Source organism: Hyperoodon ampullatus, assembly GCF_949752795.1.
Source record: "Hyperoodon ampullatus genome assembly, chromosome: 17".
Lineage (NCBI taxonomy): Eukaryota > Metazoa > Chordata > Mammalia > Artiodactyla > Ziphiidae > Hyperoodon > Hyperoodon ampullatus.
The window spans coordinates 46929803-46948043 of NC_136930.1; the positions used below are offsets into that span (position 1 = coordinate 46929803).

Consider the following 18241-nt stretch of genomic DNA (forward strand, 5'->3'; position numbering starts at 1 on the left):
TAATTTATTGACACATAAATACATTTAGTTAAAACACTCATTTTTTTATGGGCAGAACTGTGTCAATCCCAAAACTCCTATGTTAAAGTCCTAACTGCCAGTACCTCAGAATGTGACTGGATTTGGAGACAGGATCTTTAAAGAGGTAACTAAATTACAGTGAGGTCATATGGGTGGGCCCTAATCCAATATGCCTGGTGTCCTAATAAGGAGAGATCAGGACGTAGACACACACAGAGGGAAGACCGTGTGAAGATAACAGGTAGAAGACTGCCATCTACGAGCCAAAGAAAGGTGCCTCAGAAGAAACCAACCCTGCTAATACCTTGATCTTGGACTCCTAGCCTCCAGAACTATGAGAAAATAAACCTGTAAATCCACATAATTCAGCAAACCAATATTTTCAAATAACTAATTCATATTACAAAATGATGCATGGTGAAAAAAAAACCCATTTAAAGGGCAAGAAAGGCCACTGGACTTTTGCAAAACAGAGAACAAAATGTTCACTGATATGGTTTCAGATCCTACTTGCAACTAACCTTTAAGAAACAAGCACTTGTTGAGCTTTGGTATAGGATCAAAGAAGAATATTCACAATTATCTGAAAAAGGCTATGGAAATACTCCTCTCTTTTCAAATTACACAACCGTGTGAGGCTGGATTGTCTTCATATTGTCAAACAAAGCAATATGTTACAAAAGTCTGAGCGTAGAAACAGATGTGAGAATCCAGGTATCTCCTTTTAAGCCAATCTTTAAAAGGTTTGCAAAATTATAAAACAATACCATTCTTCTTATTGATGTATTTAATTTTTACATTTTTAATAAAATTATGTTATTGATGTAAGCATGCAATAGACACTACTTTCATTAGCAAATGAATTAAGAAGTTTTTAAACAACTTCTCAGTTTTAATTTCTAATACAGTAATTATCAGTAGCTATAACCTACATAAACAAAAACTCTTTGAAGTCCTTGTTAGGGGCTGAATTGTGTCCTCCCCACACTCATTTGTTGAAGGCATAACCCTCAATGTGACTGTATTTGGAAGCTAGGGACTTTAAGGAGGTAACTCATAAGGATGGGGTCCTACTCCTGTAGGACTGGGGTCCTTATAAGAAGAGGAAGAGACACCACAGGCCTCTCTCTCTGAGTGCACACAGAGGAAAGGTCATGTGAGGACACAGCGAGAAGGCACCATCTGCGAGTCAGGAAGAAAGGTCTTCAGACCAGAAACCAATCCCACCAGCGCCTTGACCTTGGACTTCTAGCCTCTAGAACTGTGAGAAAATAAATATCTATTATTTAAGCCACTCAGACTTTGGTATTTTGTTATGGCAGCCTGAGCAGTCCCTGATAGTGTTAAAAGCTTAAAAGGGGTCCTGAGAACAAAAAATCTGAAAATCACTGAATTAGACAGTAACTATTCGGATGTGTAAATTAAATGTTTCTACACAACTTCTTACTTCATAATTACAACTTGGAAAAGTAATCATAATTTTCATTAGCTATCCAAAGTAGAAAAAGGGAGAAAATTAAGATCAACTCTAAACGAACCTTTTTTAACTTGATGTACACAACTGTATGCCATTTGAAAGCATATGAAAATGGGGAAACACACTGTAAAAGAATTAACGCAGGCTGCAAAAGCGCCTGCTTTTCATTTTCAGGAAACCAGGCTTGTCAATCTGCTTGGCCTAGCACAGACTAACTCTTAGAGTACTTAAGTCTATTCACTTTCTGAATATAAAATGAGACATAAAACAAAACAGAAAAACATTCAGTTTTCCTTCATGAGAAAAAAATAACCAAAAAATTCCAAGAAGACATGAAGAAATCAATCAATAAATTGATAAATATACCAAGTGCAATTTTTTTAATCACACAAAACTTATCAAGAATATAGGGAAATAATAAAATAGTAAGAAACTCAATTTCCATACATGCAAAAAATTAAAGATTCTGCTATCCTAGTAATTGTAGTTGATAATGCAAAAATGGTATCAAAGTTGTGGAGGTCACCCAAGAATGAAAAAAATTTTTTTTTTATTGAAATGTAGTTGATTTAAAATGTTTTGTTAGTTTCAGGTACACAGCAAAGTGATTCAATTATGTGTGTGTGTGTGTGTGTATATATATACATGTATATATATTCTTTTTCAGATTCTTTTACATTACAGTTTATTACAAGATATTGAATATATTTCTCCATGCTATACAGTAGTTCCTTGTTTTTTATTTTACATTTTTAAGAATGAACATTTTAATAGTTATGGGCCCTTAAATAATTATTAAGTTATAAAAGCTTAGATGAGTGGAAAAAAATGCATTTACCTCAACAAGTTTCTGAATTTCATGCACACAAATATGTTGTTTGGTTGCTTTTTAGTAACATATAAATTGTGCACTCAAGTACTACAGTTTTATGCATAGTAGTATTTTTAATCTAAAAAATCAAGCAAAATGCTTAATTTCTAAGGCTCTAATGCTAGGAATAGCATTCAAAATTACATTTTAATAAATTTCATTTCATATAACTTTGTATGTAAAGAAAACACTAATTCAACTTGAGCTAACTTTTTCTCTTGGCTCAGTGTTTGTATGGAAAAATAATTATGCAGTCCGTTTGGAAAAATATAATCAATCCATGGGCATGCAAGTATCAATTTTATCTTATGAGAATTTCTCCATATTCCAGTTACTTCATTCCTTATTACATGCTGCAAAAAGCAGTAATAATTTTTATAGCCAAATATCACTTCATAAGATACCAGGTGGCTGTCAATATTTACCACAGAAGTCATGCATGAAATTTAAACATTACAAAAAATGACTTACCAGTTGACACTCCTGAAATATGCACATTTTCAGAATGTTCTGCAAGAGCACCATTTCCTAAAATTAAACATAATGAATAAACTAATTTCCAAGATAAAATTTAAAAAAATATTTCAGATTCTCCCTCTAATAGAAAAACAGGTGCATAGAGCTACTTGTAATATCCAGAAATGAAACTGAAGTCTCTTACAATAATCTTCAAAACAGTACTAGGCAGCCCAAAATTATAATAGTAGTAGGGAAATCAAAACGTTTTGGAAATCACTACAATGTAGTGTAATATAAAGGCCAAATATATAGATCTGATTAATACCAGAAAGAATTTTCTATCAAGTTAATAGTCAAAAGATAACTTAGTACTATTACCAGAAAAGAGACAATCACATACTTTTTAAAAACAGCATTCCTCTAAAAGCATGCTTAATTAGTCCAGAATGTGCTTACTGCTGGGGTCACACGTGTGTCCCATGTCCTATGTTTTGCATTACCTTCTAAATCCTTCAACATCTCATCAACAACTCTAACAGTCTTTAGAGTAGGGACATGATTATATCCTATTTTGGTAGCCCCTGATTTTCTACACCTCCTACCACAAAGTTGGGCAAATGGAAGCGTTCAAGTAACTTACTGAAATGAGTTACTAAGTGTTACCTAGTAAAATAAAAGTGGTTTTAAAAAGACTCCCATTTAAAATAGAGATTATTTACTCCTTTAAATCAGTAAAGTGTCCCTCAGCTGTTCTTTTTTAAAATTTAATTTAGGGCTTCCTTGGTGGCGCAGTGGTTGAGAGTCCGCCTGCCGATGCAGGGGAAGCGGGTTCGTGCCCCGGTCTGGGAGGGTCCCGCATGCCGCGGAGCGGCTGGGCCCGTGAGCCATGGCCGCTGGGCCTGCGCGTCCGGAGCCTGTGCTCCGCAATGGGAGAGGCCACAACAGTGAGAGGCCCGCGTACCACAAAAAAAAAAAAAAAAAAAAAAAAAAAAATTTAATTTAGTTTTATTATAAATTATTTCCATCTACCTCTGTTCTTTTCTTTCTACAAGTTGCTCATCTTTACTTCTGAAGTTTTCTCTCTCTCTATGCATCAGGTCAATTTGGCAACACAACAGTTCAGGAATCCAGCTGACAGAGAAAGAATTCTCCCTGGAGTGGGGCAGGGGAGGAAGCTAGGTGGGAGAAACTTAGATGGCAAAAGCAGAATTCTCCTGATGGTTGAAAGAGTAGAGACAATAGCAAATATTATAATTAACAACTTATCTTTTACAACCATCACACTTCTATGGCTGCTTGATTACTGTAGAGCATCCCCCAATGCGCTAAGTTCTAGGACAGCAGAATCTGTGTAAACTTGCCACATCACTGTATGCACGGTTCCTAGAACAGAGCAGGTGCTCAAAGAGCTAACAAATGATGAATAAATGAGGGAGTTCATGATGATTAAATGAAATCATGCCAATTAAGCACTTGATATAGTGCCTGACACACAGCACTGAAGAGGAATTCATTTTTGTAACTGTGTGAAATATATTTTTACTATTACTAAAGAATAAAATAATAGTGATAAAACAACCTTCGTAGTTCAACTAGAGCTACAGCCTTCAAAATTAAAAGAAATGTTATGTTTCCCACCATTAAAAATGATACAGTGGAAATGGTGACAAAGGTGTGTAAGCTATATTTATTACACAAATAAATCTGATTACAGTTATTTAAGTACTGTGCATTAGTACCACAGAAGCCACAACTTAATTTTCCTAACAATGTTAAATGTTACAGACATAGAAATGAAGCTACTAGAAAGCTCCCACATTATTTCTTTAATGTGTACCAATGTGAAAATTGGTATCCTAAACAAAATGGTATAAGAAACTGATTCAATAAAACAACTAACAAGATTTGCCGAAGGTCAGTATAAGTTGCCTAAACCTTTGCTACTTACAAGTATATCAGCAGTACTGGCATTACCGGGAGCTTATTAGAAATGCAGAGTCTCAGGCCTTACCCCAGATTATTGAATCAGAATTTACATTTTAACAAGATCATCCCCCACTCCCAGTGATTTGTATGCACATTAACATTTGAGAGCCAATGGCTTAAACCTTCTACTTCTATAGTAGATACAACTCCAAATTAAAGCCGTGTAATTTGTGACCCTAAGGTTTCCAATATCCTTAAGGCAGCATATTAAATTATCCTCGGGAGTTTTAATATTAGATATATTTTATACATTAAATTTTTATTCTAATTCAGTAAACAGAGTAAAGATGGGCAGAAGGAAAACAGTAACATAATGCAGTATCTAAGACTGTGGATTCTGGACTAGATTGCTAGGATTCTAACACCAGTTTCACTTCTTACTTGCTGTGCAATTTAGGGCAAGTTACATAACCTCTTTGTGTCTTACTTTCATCTCAAAAACAGAGCAGATAATACCTATCTTATAGGGCTTAGTAGAATTCTTTATAATAGAAAAAAATAGAACTTAATCTACATCTCCATCAGCATGTAAATGAATAAACTAAAAACAGCCTTACAATAAAATATTCAAAAAACTGAATTAAGTAATTCTATATGTACTCACTTGGAAAGATATGCACATTGAGTTAAGTATGTTTCAGAGTAACATTAGCATATGCTCTAACTTTAACTTTTAAATGATGTCTGTATAGTTACTGTGCACATGTTACATAGGCATATGATATATGTATGTACATGCATCTGCACACACACACACAGAAGAGTCTAACGGTGTATACAAACTTAAATTAGAGAGGAAGGCTTCCTTTGTATACTTCAGCACTGACCGAATTTGCTACAACAGGCACAGAGTTCTTTAAAAAATTTATTCATATTATCAAAAAAAACAGGCGAAGAGACTATAGTTCATTCCCCGTCATTCTAAATAAAGAGGTCTGATAAATATTGTGTGAAATAAAATATTATAATTTCAGAAGTATTATTAACGATTTAAAAAACTGAAATAACAGTACTTTAAGACATAAAACATGATACTATTGCTAATTTCCCACACATTTACTCTAATTTAAAAACAATCCGATTTAGAAGTTAAAAAATCAATGATAATTTCTAATAAAATCAAATAACTATTCCTTTCTTTGAGATTACATTATTAGATATTTCTTATTCTAAGTATCACATGAAGTAAGTGGGCTACTTAATTTAGGTGTTCTGCCATTTTTACAAAAATGCCACTTACAAAATACAATTATTTCTGTTATAAGCAGAGAGCACCACCCCAAACTGCTTTGTTGATATAAAGCTCATTATATTTTCCCTAATGTCCCACCCCCAACTCCTGAGGGAAGAAAACCCCACACATATGAGGACGTACACACACCATCTCCTGACTTTAACTACACTGCAGCCATGCTAGACATTCTCATAGAAGTCACCCTTTAAAGGTGCCATATACTGGAAAAATATACAGTCTGATAAAACATTACTTCTATAACTATGCATTAGCAGCTGACTAGTTAGTAGACCAGCTAATTAACTAGAACTCCTAGAAAACAAGAAAAAGTTTCATTATCACCTAAATCAGGAAATAATTTTTTACGACTTAACTCTTTTTTAGTCCTACTAACCAAATACCAAAGGTAAGCAATTGTCCCATTATTCTTCTTGCCAAGCTGAAACATGGTTTTGTCGTTTTTTACTGCAATACAAGAGAGAATCTTCTAAAAGAGATATGTACTGTTTTAGGAAAAGAGGCCATAGGATATTGAGTTTGAGCTCTGGAACCAGACTCTGTGGAATCAAACCTCAGCTCTACTGTTTAGTCAGTCATGAGCCTTAACTGAATGATTTCTCCTAAGATTTAGTTTGCTCACCTGCATAATCAGAATATCATCATTAACAGGATGTCTAAATCTATGGTCTCTGCGTCCCTGTTGCTTTGTATCTTTCTTTCTGTTTATTGTTGTTCTTTTTATTTAAGAACTAAAGTTCTTAAAGAAGAGCTGATAAATACAGCTAAGACGTGATAGATACGTGCCAGCCAAACCCTAAGTGCCTCACAAGGCTTTCCTCAGCTCATCCTTAAAACAACAGTTCACTTTACAGGCGAGGAAACCAGCTTATAGCAACTTAGTAAATTTTTCAAAGAGCTAATAATTGGATGGATTAAAAATTCAAATTCACAGTCATTAAGAAGTTTGTGTTCCTTACTTTTTTTAAAAAAAGAATTTAGACATGAATATACTTCTTGCTTGTAAAAGAAACAGTACTTAACTTTCAGAGTTAAAACCCACCTGCCACCAGCTATTCCAATTTGTTATGGGGGAAGACCACTGGTTTAAAAGTTCATGAGCAGCAGTTACAAGTAACTTATATGCTCAGCATCCTACAATCTCGTTTTCACTGTGCCATGAGAACAGATGTCGAACATCAAAATATGTACACACATATATACACCCCCAACATCGTTCCTATTTTACTTTACTTAAAGAAAAAGTCCAAAATCCTAATAAGGCTTACCAAACTCTCCACCCTTCGAGTCTTCCCAACTACTCCAAAAGCTTCATCTTTTGTGATTCACTTTCCCACTCTATTTTCCTCTCCAGAAATATTAGATTTTTGCAGAAAAGGGTCAGCTGTCTCTCCTGCCTTTGGACCTTTCTTTAATATGTTCTTTCTTTAGGAAGGCATCTCCTGATTCCCCCATCCTAGGTTACGTCATTCTGTTATAGGTTCCTAGAATATCTAATACCATCACTTTTTGAAAATTTATCACACTTCTGTTATCTGTGTAATGTCTATATTCCTCAGCAGATCTTAATCTTGGTGGGGGAAGGTGGGGTGGAGAAGTGTGATGTGGTGCTGGGACATAGCTGGGTTTGTTTTGTTTTGTAACCCAGGGACTAGCAGAGAAGATACTCCATATCTGCTCAAACACATGAATGAATGGTAGGTTGATACATAAGTAAGAGGCATAGTCCCTGCCACCAAAGAGTTGATAATCTATTGAGAAAATAATTTAGAACATCTGGAGCAGAAGCAAACAATATAAAACCAAACTAAAATTAGCAAGCTTCTTACTCAAGTGGGAGGCTTTTCTACTCAAAAATGGGAATGGAAGATAGGAGTGCCCACCATGATATTAGCCAGGGCAATTAGATAAGAAAACACAATTATAGGCATAAGGATTGAAAAAGAAGAGGTAAAACTACATCTATCTGTAGATGATATGATTGTGTATCTATTTAAAAAACCCAAGACGGTCAAAAGAAAAAGTTATAAACAATATGAAAATTAGTAAAGTAGCAGGATATAAAATAAGCATACAAAAAATCAAAAGCCTTTGTAAATACGAACAATGGCCAGTCAGAAGACACAGAAGACACAATTCTTAGTAGCAACAAAAAGATTTTTAAAAACTCAAACACAGAACTCCTGCTGATGGTCATGGTGGAACAATGGGTTATGGACCAGCTTTCTCCAGGTAGAAAGCTAGTGCAATAAAAGAACTCATTCTAATTTGTTTCCGTTTTCTCAGAGATCACAGTCTTACACTGCCTGTTGTCCTGTGTCTGAAAAAGTTGGAAAAAACATGTTAAAAATAAAATTCAGACACAGGACAACAGGCAGTCCTAACCAACAATAGAAAGAAATCCACAGTGGACTTACTATTGCCATTTTGTTCATTGTTTTCTGGCTTTTTTATAATTCCGTTCTTCCTTTTTTCTTCTATTGCTCTCTTCGTTTGTGATTTGATGATCTTCTGTGGTGGTCTGATGAGATTTCTTTCTCTCTTTTGTGTATCTACTACAGATTTTTGCTTTGTGGTTCTCATGAGGCTTAAATATCTTATGTTTATAATGGTCTATTTTAAGCTGTTAATGTTGAATGCATACTAAAGCTCTACATTTTTAAGCCCCCCCATTTTATGTTTTTGATGTCACAATTTATATCTTTTAACCCTGAGTATTTGTAACAAATGTAGTCACAGTTACTTTTAATACTTTTATCTTTTAACCTTCATACTAGACTTACCAGTGATTTACTCACCCCAACACATTAGAGTATTCTGAATTTAACTATATATTTACTTTTTCCAGTGAGATTTATGCTTTATGTTTTCTTGTTACTAATTAGCACCCTTTCATTTCAACTTGAAGTCCTTTTAACATTTCTTGTGAGGCAGTATGGTGGTGAACTCCTTCAGCTTTTGCTTGTCTGGAAAACTCTTTATCCCTCCTTCAATTCTGAAGGACAATTTTGCTGGGTAAACTATTCTTGGTTGGCAGTTTTTTTCTTTCAGCACTTTGAATATATCATTCAACTCCCTTTTGGCCTACAAAGTTTCTGCTAATAGTCTTATGGGGATTCCCTTGCATGTAACAAGTTTTCTCTGGCCACTTTTAAGATTCTCTCTTTAACTTTTTATAATTTAATTATAATGCATACAGCTATCTGCTTGATGTTGTCCCATAAGTCCCTTAAACGATCTTCATTCCTTTTCATTCAAATTCCTTTTTTGTGTGTGTTATTCATTAAAGGATGCAAAATGCTGACCACACGAATTTTAAAAAGTAGTCATTTCTGGTTAGGACGGTTATTGTATTAGATGTTGTTCTAGTATGCAGACCAAATTTTTCTAAATTGTGCAAAGGGTATATGAGAATTTCTTAGACCCTTGTAGAAGCTACTAAGCATTTGCCTCTGACAATTCTACTATCAATCTGTAAAGGAAATAAGGTTTGCTAACATTGCTCTAACCAAATTCATATGGCTTGTACATTTATTTCCTTTCCTAGGTATTCATAAACCACTTCTTCTCTTTTGTATAATCTTCCCTAGAGCCATTATCACTAATTGCTGGTTTGCGGAATTCTCATCCCTCCTGCCCCAATCTGGAAAATCAAAATTGCATTTCCTGTTTCCAGTCATCTGATCTTTCTTTGCTTCTCTCATTCCTTGGAAGTATTAGCACCTAAGTCAGAACTCTTTAAGTTATTTAGAATACCTGAATGAACTCCTATAATCTTTGCACATATGTCCTTCAAGAAGGTTTTCAGATATAGTTACTCTTACCCTTTCGGTTTGAAGAGCATATTTGACAGAGGGGACATAAACATCACCAGTGTTACACCATTTGCCCAAGCAACAGCCCTATAAACCTTTCTGTTATTCTTTATTTTACAAAGAAATGTTTACAAGACCATTTTGTTGTCCTTGGTGTTTTTGCTGAACTCAATCTTGCATTTTCTCTATATTAGTAATACTTATAATTTATTCTTGGTTAAATATCCTTTTTATCTTGGGGATATGTTCTTAATTAGTCTTAAGTCATTGAGGAACCACTAATTTCCTTAGATTTTTTTGCCATTCATTCCTTTTTGGGTTTGTGATTTTAATAACCAGAAATCATTTTTGAGAACTTAATAACATCCATGGACTTTCCAGATTTTCATGTTGTGGAGGCATATTAATTTTTTTTCTAAATTACTTTAGAATCTATAGGTTTTTTTTAATATCTTTATTGGAGTATAATTGCTTTACAATGGTGTGTTAGTTTCTGCTGTAAAACAAAGTGAATCAGCTATATGTATACATCTATCCCCATATCCCCTCCCTCTTGTGTCTCCCTCCCACCCTCCCTATCCCACCCCTCTAGGTGGACACAAAGCACCAAGCTGATCTCCCTGTGCTATGCAGCTGCTTCCCACTAGCTATCTATTTTACATTTGGTGTTGTGTATATGTCAATGCTACTCTCTCACTTTGTCCCAGCTTACCCTTCCCCCTCCCCATGTCCTCAAGTCCATTCTCTATGTCTGCATCTTTATTCCTGTCCTGCCCCTAGCCTCATCAGAACCATTAGATTCCATATATATGTGTTAGCATACAGTATTTGTTTTTCTCTTTCTGACTTACTTCACTCTGTATGACAGACTCTAGGTCCATACACCTCACTACAAATAACTTTCGTTTCTTTTCATGGCTGAGTAATATTCCATTGTATAAATGTGCCACATCTTCTTTATCCATTCATCTGTCGATGGACACTTAGGCTGCTTCCATGTCCTGGCTACTGTAAATAATGCTGCAATGAACACTGTGGTGCATGTTTTTTTTTTTTGATTATGGTTTTCTCTGGGTATAAGCCCAGTACTGGGATTGCTGGGTCGTATGGTAGTTCTATTTTTAGTTTTTTAAGGAATCTCCATACTGTTCTCCGTAGTGGCTGTATCAACTTACATAGAATCTATAGGCCTTAAGCTCTGATTGTGCCCAAACTCATAATTAATATGTTGAAGCCCAAATGCCCAATGTGACTATACTTGGAGATAGGGCCTTCAAGGGGATAATTAACATTAAAGGAAGTCATAAGGGTGAGGACCTAATCTGATAAGACTGGTTTCCTTAAGAAGAGATATCAGATATCTCTCTCTCCATCTGCACACAGAGAATAGGCCATGTGAGGACACAGTGAGAAGAACACTGCAAGCCAGGAAGAGGAACCTCATCAGAAACCAACCCTGACAGCACCTTGATCTTGGACTTCTAGCCTCCAGAACTGCGAGAAAATAAATTTATGTTGTTTAAGCCACCCAGTCTGTGGTAGTTTGTTATGGCAGTCCAAGCAGACTAATATACACACTTTTCCCAGGTCATAGCTGAACTAAGATGTCTGCGAATGCCTTGAGAGTGTATGAAAAATTCAGTACATTCTTCTGAAAACAGGCTTCATAGTGTCTAACAAATACCTATAATGAGACATTTCATGCAAAAAAAGGTTAAGAAGTCCCTTGGAGACAGAGTTTATTTTCCTACTTTATTTAATTACTGGTATTCTAAAAGTACTACTTCTACAGCTTTTTAATTGCAGGTATTCATTTTGGATTTAATAGACTTTTATGAACTGGCCTGAACCCACCTGCCAATTAAAATAATAATGATCATTTACAACATTACTTTTTGTGGAAATAAACATTCTAATTTTCAAACCACATTCTTAAAAAACATTTGGGAGTTCAATGTTTTTATGTTTAGGCTTCCTATATTATGTTAGTAAGATTTTACATTGGAAATGTCTTCAAATAAGGGCATGATGACAATGAACTATTAGTCAAAGTACAAATACTAAACAAACACAAGTTCCCAGTATTCAGAGAATGAATCATATCCCTGAAAGGACATGCAAGACAGTTATGAATCCCACTGGTGAGTATCTCAGTGACAATGTTCATGCAGATGGAAATAATTTTCTTTATTCTAAAACAGCGTGAATCACTGATTTAAGAACCCACAAAAAAAAAACTAGAAAGGGGCTCAGCTAAAGACTATTTGGGTTCAAAGGTTCCTACCTGTGACTTCGGTGGTTCACAAGAGTAAATATGAAGGTTTGAAGGGATTAAGAAATCCAGAAAAAAAACAGAATTACACTCCTATATTTCCAGTGAGATTTACTGACATATACTTCACACAACATAAAACTCACCTTTTAAAGTGTGCAATCCAGTTATTTAGTATGTTCAGAAAGTTGTGCAACCATCGCCACTATCTCGTGCCTGAATGCTTTCATCACCCGCCCCCACAAAGTGTACCTATTAGCAGTTATTCCTCTTTTTGTTCTCCTCCAGCCCCTAGCAACAACTAATCTAGTTTCTGTCTCTATGGGGTTTTCCTTTTCTGGACATTTCATATAAATGGAATCATACAATATCTGATCTTATGTGTCTGGCTTCTTTCACCTTGCATAATGTTTACATGGTTCATCCATGTTGTACCACGAATCAGTACTTCACTCCTCTTCATGGCCAAATATTATTCCATTGTATGGATAAACCACCTTTTGTTTATCCATTCATCAGCTGACAAGACATCTGGGTTGTTTCCACTTTTTTGTGAACACTGCTATGAATATCTGTGTATACAAGTTTTTGTGTGGACATGTTTTCAATTCTCTTGAGGATACTCATAGAGTGGAATTGCTGGGTCTTTTGATAATGCTATGCTTATCTTTCTGAGCAAATGCCAAACTGTCTTCCAAATGGCTGTACAATTTTACATTCCCAACAGCCATGTGTAAGGGTTCCAATTTCCCCATATCCTCACCAACATGTTATTGTCCACCTTTTTATTACAGCTAGTGGGTGTGAAGTAGTATCTCACTGTGGTTTTATTTACATTTCCCTAACAAGTAACGATGTTGATGTTCCTTTCGTGTGTTTATTGGGAACTTATGTATATTCTTTGGAGAAATATCTATTCAAATCCTTTGCCTATTTCTTAATTGGTTGAATTGTCTTTTTGTTGTTGTTGAGTTGTGAGTTTTTACATATCGTAAAAACTTATCAGATATATGATTCACAAATATTTTCTCCCATTCTGTAGTTTAATTTTTCACTTTCTTGATGTAAAGATGTTTTCTGATGTTGAAATAAGTGTTTGAGATACAGGTGTTGTTTGATTTTGAGACAATCCAATTAACCTATTTTTGTTGTTGTTGCTTATGCTCTGGTGTCATATCTAAGAATCTATTTCCTAATCCAAGGTCAAAAAGATTTACCTCTATGTTTTCTTCTAAGTTTTAGCACTTACATTTGGTCTCTGGCCATTCTGAGTTAACTGCTGTGTACAGTGTGAGATAAGGGTCAAATTCACTCCTTCACATGTGGATAACCAGTTGTCTCATCACAACTTGATGAAAAGGTTATTTTTCCCCACTGAATTATCCTCACACTTTTCTGAAAATCAATTGATCATAAATGTATTATTTCTGGACTTCCAATCCTATACCATTGATCTATAATGTGTATCCTTATGCTAGTACCACACACTCTTGATTACTAGAGCTTAATATCGTACTGATATTGATATTGTAGCTTCAGAAATTGGGAAGTATGAGTACTCCAATTTTGTTCTTTTTTGATATTATTTTGGCTATTCTGAATCACTTAAATTTCTGAACTAATTTTATTTTATTTATCTATTTTTTGGCCATGCCACATGGCTTGCAGGATCTTAGTTCCCTGACCAGGAACTGAACCCAGGCCCTCAGCAGTGAAAGCACGGAGTCCTAACCACTGGACTGCCAGGGAATTCCCTCTAAATGAATTTTAAAATCAGCTTGTCAATTTCTGCACCAACAGCTGAAATTCTGATTTGGATTGTGCTGAATCTGTAGATCAACTTGGGGGGTATAAACAATACTAATTCTTAACAATATTAATTCTTCAGATATATAAATATGATGCAATGTCTTTCCATTTATTAGGTATTCTTTAACTTTTTCTCACAATATTTTGTAGTTTCTGAGTATTAGTTTCACAGTTTGTTATATTTATTCATTTTATTCTTTTTGATGCTATTGTTAATGGAATTGTTTTCTTAACTTGATTTTCAGTTGTTCATTGCTAGTATATAAGAATACATTTTTTCTTGTATTCTGCAACCTTGCTGAATTTGTTTATTAGCTCTCATAGGTATTTATGAATTTCTCAGGATTTTTTATATACAAGTATGTCATGTTTATAAACAGAGATAGTTTTATTTCTTCCCTTCTAATTAAGATGTCTTTTTTCCTTGTCTATTTGCCCTGCCTACTGAGTTTGCTTCCTTTAGGAGAAGTATGCATATTTTTAGGTGCCCAACAGCCCCATTACCTTCTATGGTCATTCTGGCACTGAGCCAATGCCCTCTTAGCTTATTTCTGTCACTTTCCTGGTCTTTGTCAATACTTGAAATTGTGATCTGTGGTGTACTTTTTGAGTCCAAGTTATATGTGTAGGAAAATATATGAAAGGATACAAAAAAACCCTGCTAAAAATGTTTACCCTACTCCCTTAACCCCATCCCCAAGGTAGGAAGAAGGGGAGACAGAAATGATTAGCTTTCATTCTTTTTTTTTTTTTTGCCATACGCGGGCCTGTCACTGTTGTGGCCTCTCCCGTTGCGGAGCACAGGCTCAGCAGCCATGGCTCATGGGCCCAGCCGCTCCGCAGCATGTGGGATCTTCCCGGACCGGGGCACGAACCCGCGTCCCCTGCATCAGCAGGTGGACTCTCAACCACTGCGCCACCAGAGAAGCCCTTAGCTTTCATTCTTGATATATTTCTATAGTGTTTGACTTTATTAAAGTATGTATTACTTTTGTAAGTTAGCTCACGTGGATTGATATTATGAACTAAAATGTTACCTTCTGAAAAAAAATTAACACAACATAAAATTCTATAGCTACAGTTTCAAGTTTTTCTTTATAATAATTATAATTAAAAGTGATTACAGATGATATCTTTTTTCTTAATATTATTGACAGAATGGTACAAGAACTGTCACTTAATATAAATACTAAAACATTCATTGCCATCTTGTATAGCAGCAAGTCACTTTAAAAAATGTTCGTATACATGAGATCCAATGATGAGAAGACTAATTTGTGGCTGCAACTTTCGTATTCTTGCTGATGTCACTAATAACACCATGGCGTTTAGGCACAGACCAAAGCACACAAATAGAAACAGTGTTGCTTCTGCAATAATAACAAAGATAAATGATTCTTAATGTATTTGTATTAGACTGCAGGAAAAGAGCTTTTTAAAGGTAAAATGATAAAGAAAGCATAATTTTAAAACCAGTAAACATCGAAATTTTTAAAGTATACTTTTAACAACATTTAAAAGAAATCACTAGGGCTTCCCTGGTGGCGCAGTGGTTGAGAGTCTGCCTGCCGATGCAGGGGACACGGGTTCGTGCCCCGGTCCGGGAAGATACCACATGCCGCGGAGCGGCTGGGCCCGTGAGCCATGGCCGCTGAGCCTGTGCGTCTGGAGCCTGTGCTCCGCAACGGGAGAGGCCACAACAGTGAGAGGCCCGCGTATCGCAAAAGAAAAAAAAAAAAAAAAAAAAAGAAAGAAATCACTAAACTTAAAATCATAGTCAATACCATTTGTAGACTTATGTTTTTCTTGACATTCACCCCATTTTCTTTTCTTGCATTAAATGTCCACACTGTTGTGTTTTCCCTACCTTTATTATTTATGAAGGATGAGATAAGTGATTTGTTTCTACTTCTAGTAAGGTCCAGAGAACATGACATTGTGAATGGTTAAGTATTTTGTTGGTAGGGAAGACTGTTCTCAAGTTTATCAGAGGCTCTATCATGGGACCCAAAAACTGTAAGTCTAAAAGCACTTTGGATCCTGCAGTCTCATTAGCCCCTCTCTTTCCTTCCCTTTAAGATCTTTCCTCTCTCTGGTTCCTTTGTTTTCTCTTGATATATTAAGGCCTTTCTCATCCATAAAATAAAATCATTTTTGCCAGTATACCTCCCTGTTTCTGCTTTCCTATCCTGGTCTTTACTTTCTCAGCCAAAAACTCTTTGAAAGAATCTACACTCACTAATGGAGCTTCCTTACTTCCTTATCATTTGCTCCTGTACTTTTACCCCCAGTGCATTTCTGAAACTCATGGGGCAAAGATTACCAAAGACCTACCTATCAAACACAGTCCCCCAAAACATCAACTCTGAATCCAGTTCCCTGATATAGGAGAAAATCATGTAACTATGTGGAACTGTGTCACGATAAATTCATGGTTTCATCTTGTCTGGATATTTATTACTGGAGTATGACCTTTTAATACAGCCTTATTCAGCTCTAACTCCAATTCCCTCAAAAACTACATTAGCCCTTTGAGCCTCCAAACCACTTCCTTGACCAATAGTTAGTAAATTATCTCCCTTGCCAACCACTCAGAGATCTTCTGGCATATTATCCCCTCCCTTTCTAGAAACTCTTCAGCATATACTCGAAAGGCTCGAGTCCTCCACATTGATATCTCTCAAATTTTTACCCATAATAAGAATCTTTCTCCTGAGGTGCACATTCTTACTTGACACCCACCTCCCCCAACATTCACTGGGCACTTATCTTGTGCCAGTCACTGTGGTTGGTGCTTTTCATATACTATTACTGACCTTTACAGCATCACTGTAAAATAGATACTACCGCCACTTTACATGCAGAAAAATTTAGACTCAAAAGAGGTTAAAGTTAAAAGACTTGCTCAAAGCCACACAACTGGTAAGTGGCATTGCCAGGATTTAGACAAATTTGTCTAGCTCAAAGCTCTTATTCTTAAAATAACAAGAGCAGCAACTAATGAGTTTGGAATATGTGCCAGATGATGGTCTAAGCAATTTCCACGCTTCAGCACATTTAATCTTCATAATCACCCTACGAAGGAGCTGCTATTATTATTTCCATCCGAAAAGTTGTCTTTTAACTTCCTACTGAACAGGAATTCGGTATTACCTTAACATTACCTAGCTATCTCAAACTCACTACGTGTGAGATGGAACTCCTTTTATCTACCCCCAATCTGCTCCTCCTCTGGTATTCCTTACCTGGGTGAACGACACCAAAATCTCCCGCTTGTCCACAGAGAAACCTGGAAGTCATTCTTTACCATCCCCATCTTCCCCTTTGTACTATATAGTCAGTTCTCTTGATTCCTTCCAAACCTGCTATTTCCTTCCTTCATGTCACTGATATTTCCTTCCAGTTTTACTGCATTAAACATAAGTTCCACGAGGACAGAAGTGTAGAATAATGTTTGGTTCACAGCAGACATTTGATAAATATTTGCTGAATGTATGAATGAATAAATGAATTAGCTTGCAAGCTTTGTACTTTTGGTCTTGCAGCTCTCTGATCTATTCTTCATAGCGCTACTACAGATTTTTGTAAAAGGTATATCTGATATGAATCTTCAGCTTATAAATCTGTAACTGGTTCAACTCCTTATATGTATTAAGAGCCCCTGAGACCCACTATGATCTGGCTCTTCTGTATCTCCTCGCCCCTAAATTTAATACTCCTTGTCTGCTTTTACCTCATACACATATATTCTGGTTTCAACACAGCTAAAGTATATACAGTTTCTGAAATTGTGATGTTTTTGAACATGACGTTGTCTCTGCCTAGAACAGTCTAGCACGCTGCCACCAGTTACCCGCTGAACTCCTTCAACTCAGCTCAGGAAACAGACCTCCATCCACCTCAGGATGAGTTAGGAGTCCTCCTTGATGGTCCCACAGGACATCACACTGGTACTGAGCATATCATTACCACAGTCCTTATCATCCTGTTTTGGCTTATTAATTTAACTGACCATCTTCCACAGCAAATTTTGAGTGTCCTAAGAGCAAAGAGAGTCTTGTCCCTCCTTTCCTTTTTTCTCTTTTTCTTTCTTTTTCACTCTCTTTCTCCCTGCCTTCCTAGTCCCCAGCAACCATCTCCCAGTTTCTGACACAGAGTGAAACTTCAGTAACTGTTGAGTTAAAGAATCAAAATTACTGGATTTTAAGATTAAGCATGGAACATCCTCCTTACAATTAGCCATTTGGTTTTCATGGTATAGTTTGCTCAGAGGGTAAGA

At 35.9% G+C, this 18241-nt stretch overlaps 1 protein-coding gene across 2 annotated transcripts in view; it reads right to left on the bottom strand.

Moving 5' to 3' along the window:
* The window catches only part of LRP12 (LDL receptor related protein 12), a gene marked incomplete at its 5' end in the record, with an annotated part of 78482 nt that overhangs the window by 37159 nt on the left and 23082 nt on the right, over positions 1-18241 (bottom strand). The window contains one exon of one of the 2 annotated variants that reach the window (XM_079722549.1): positions 2841-2897. The exons of the other annotated variant lie outside the window; for it this stretch is intronic. Within the exon in view, the coding sequence (XP_079578675.1) occupies positions 2841-2897 (57 nt within the window). The remainder of the gene's footprint in view (positions 1-2840; positions 2898-18241) is intronic. 2 annotated transcript variants of the gene reach the window in all.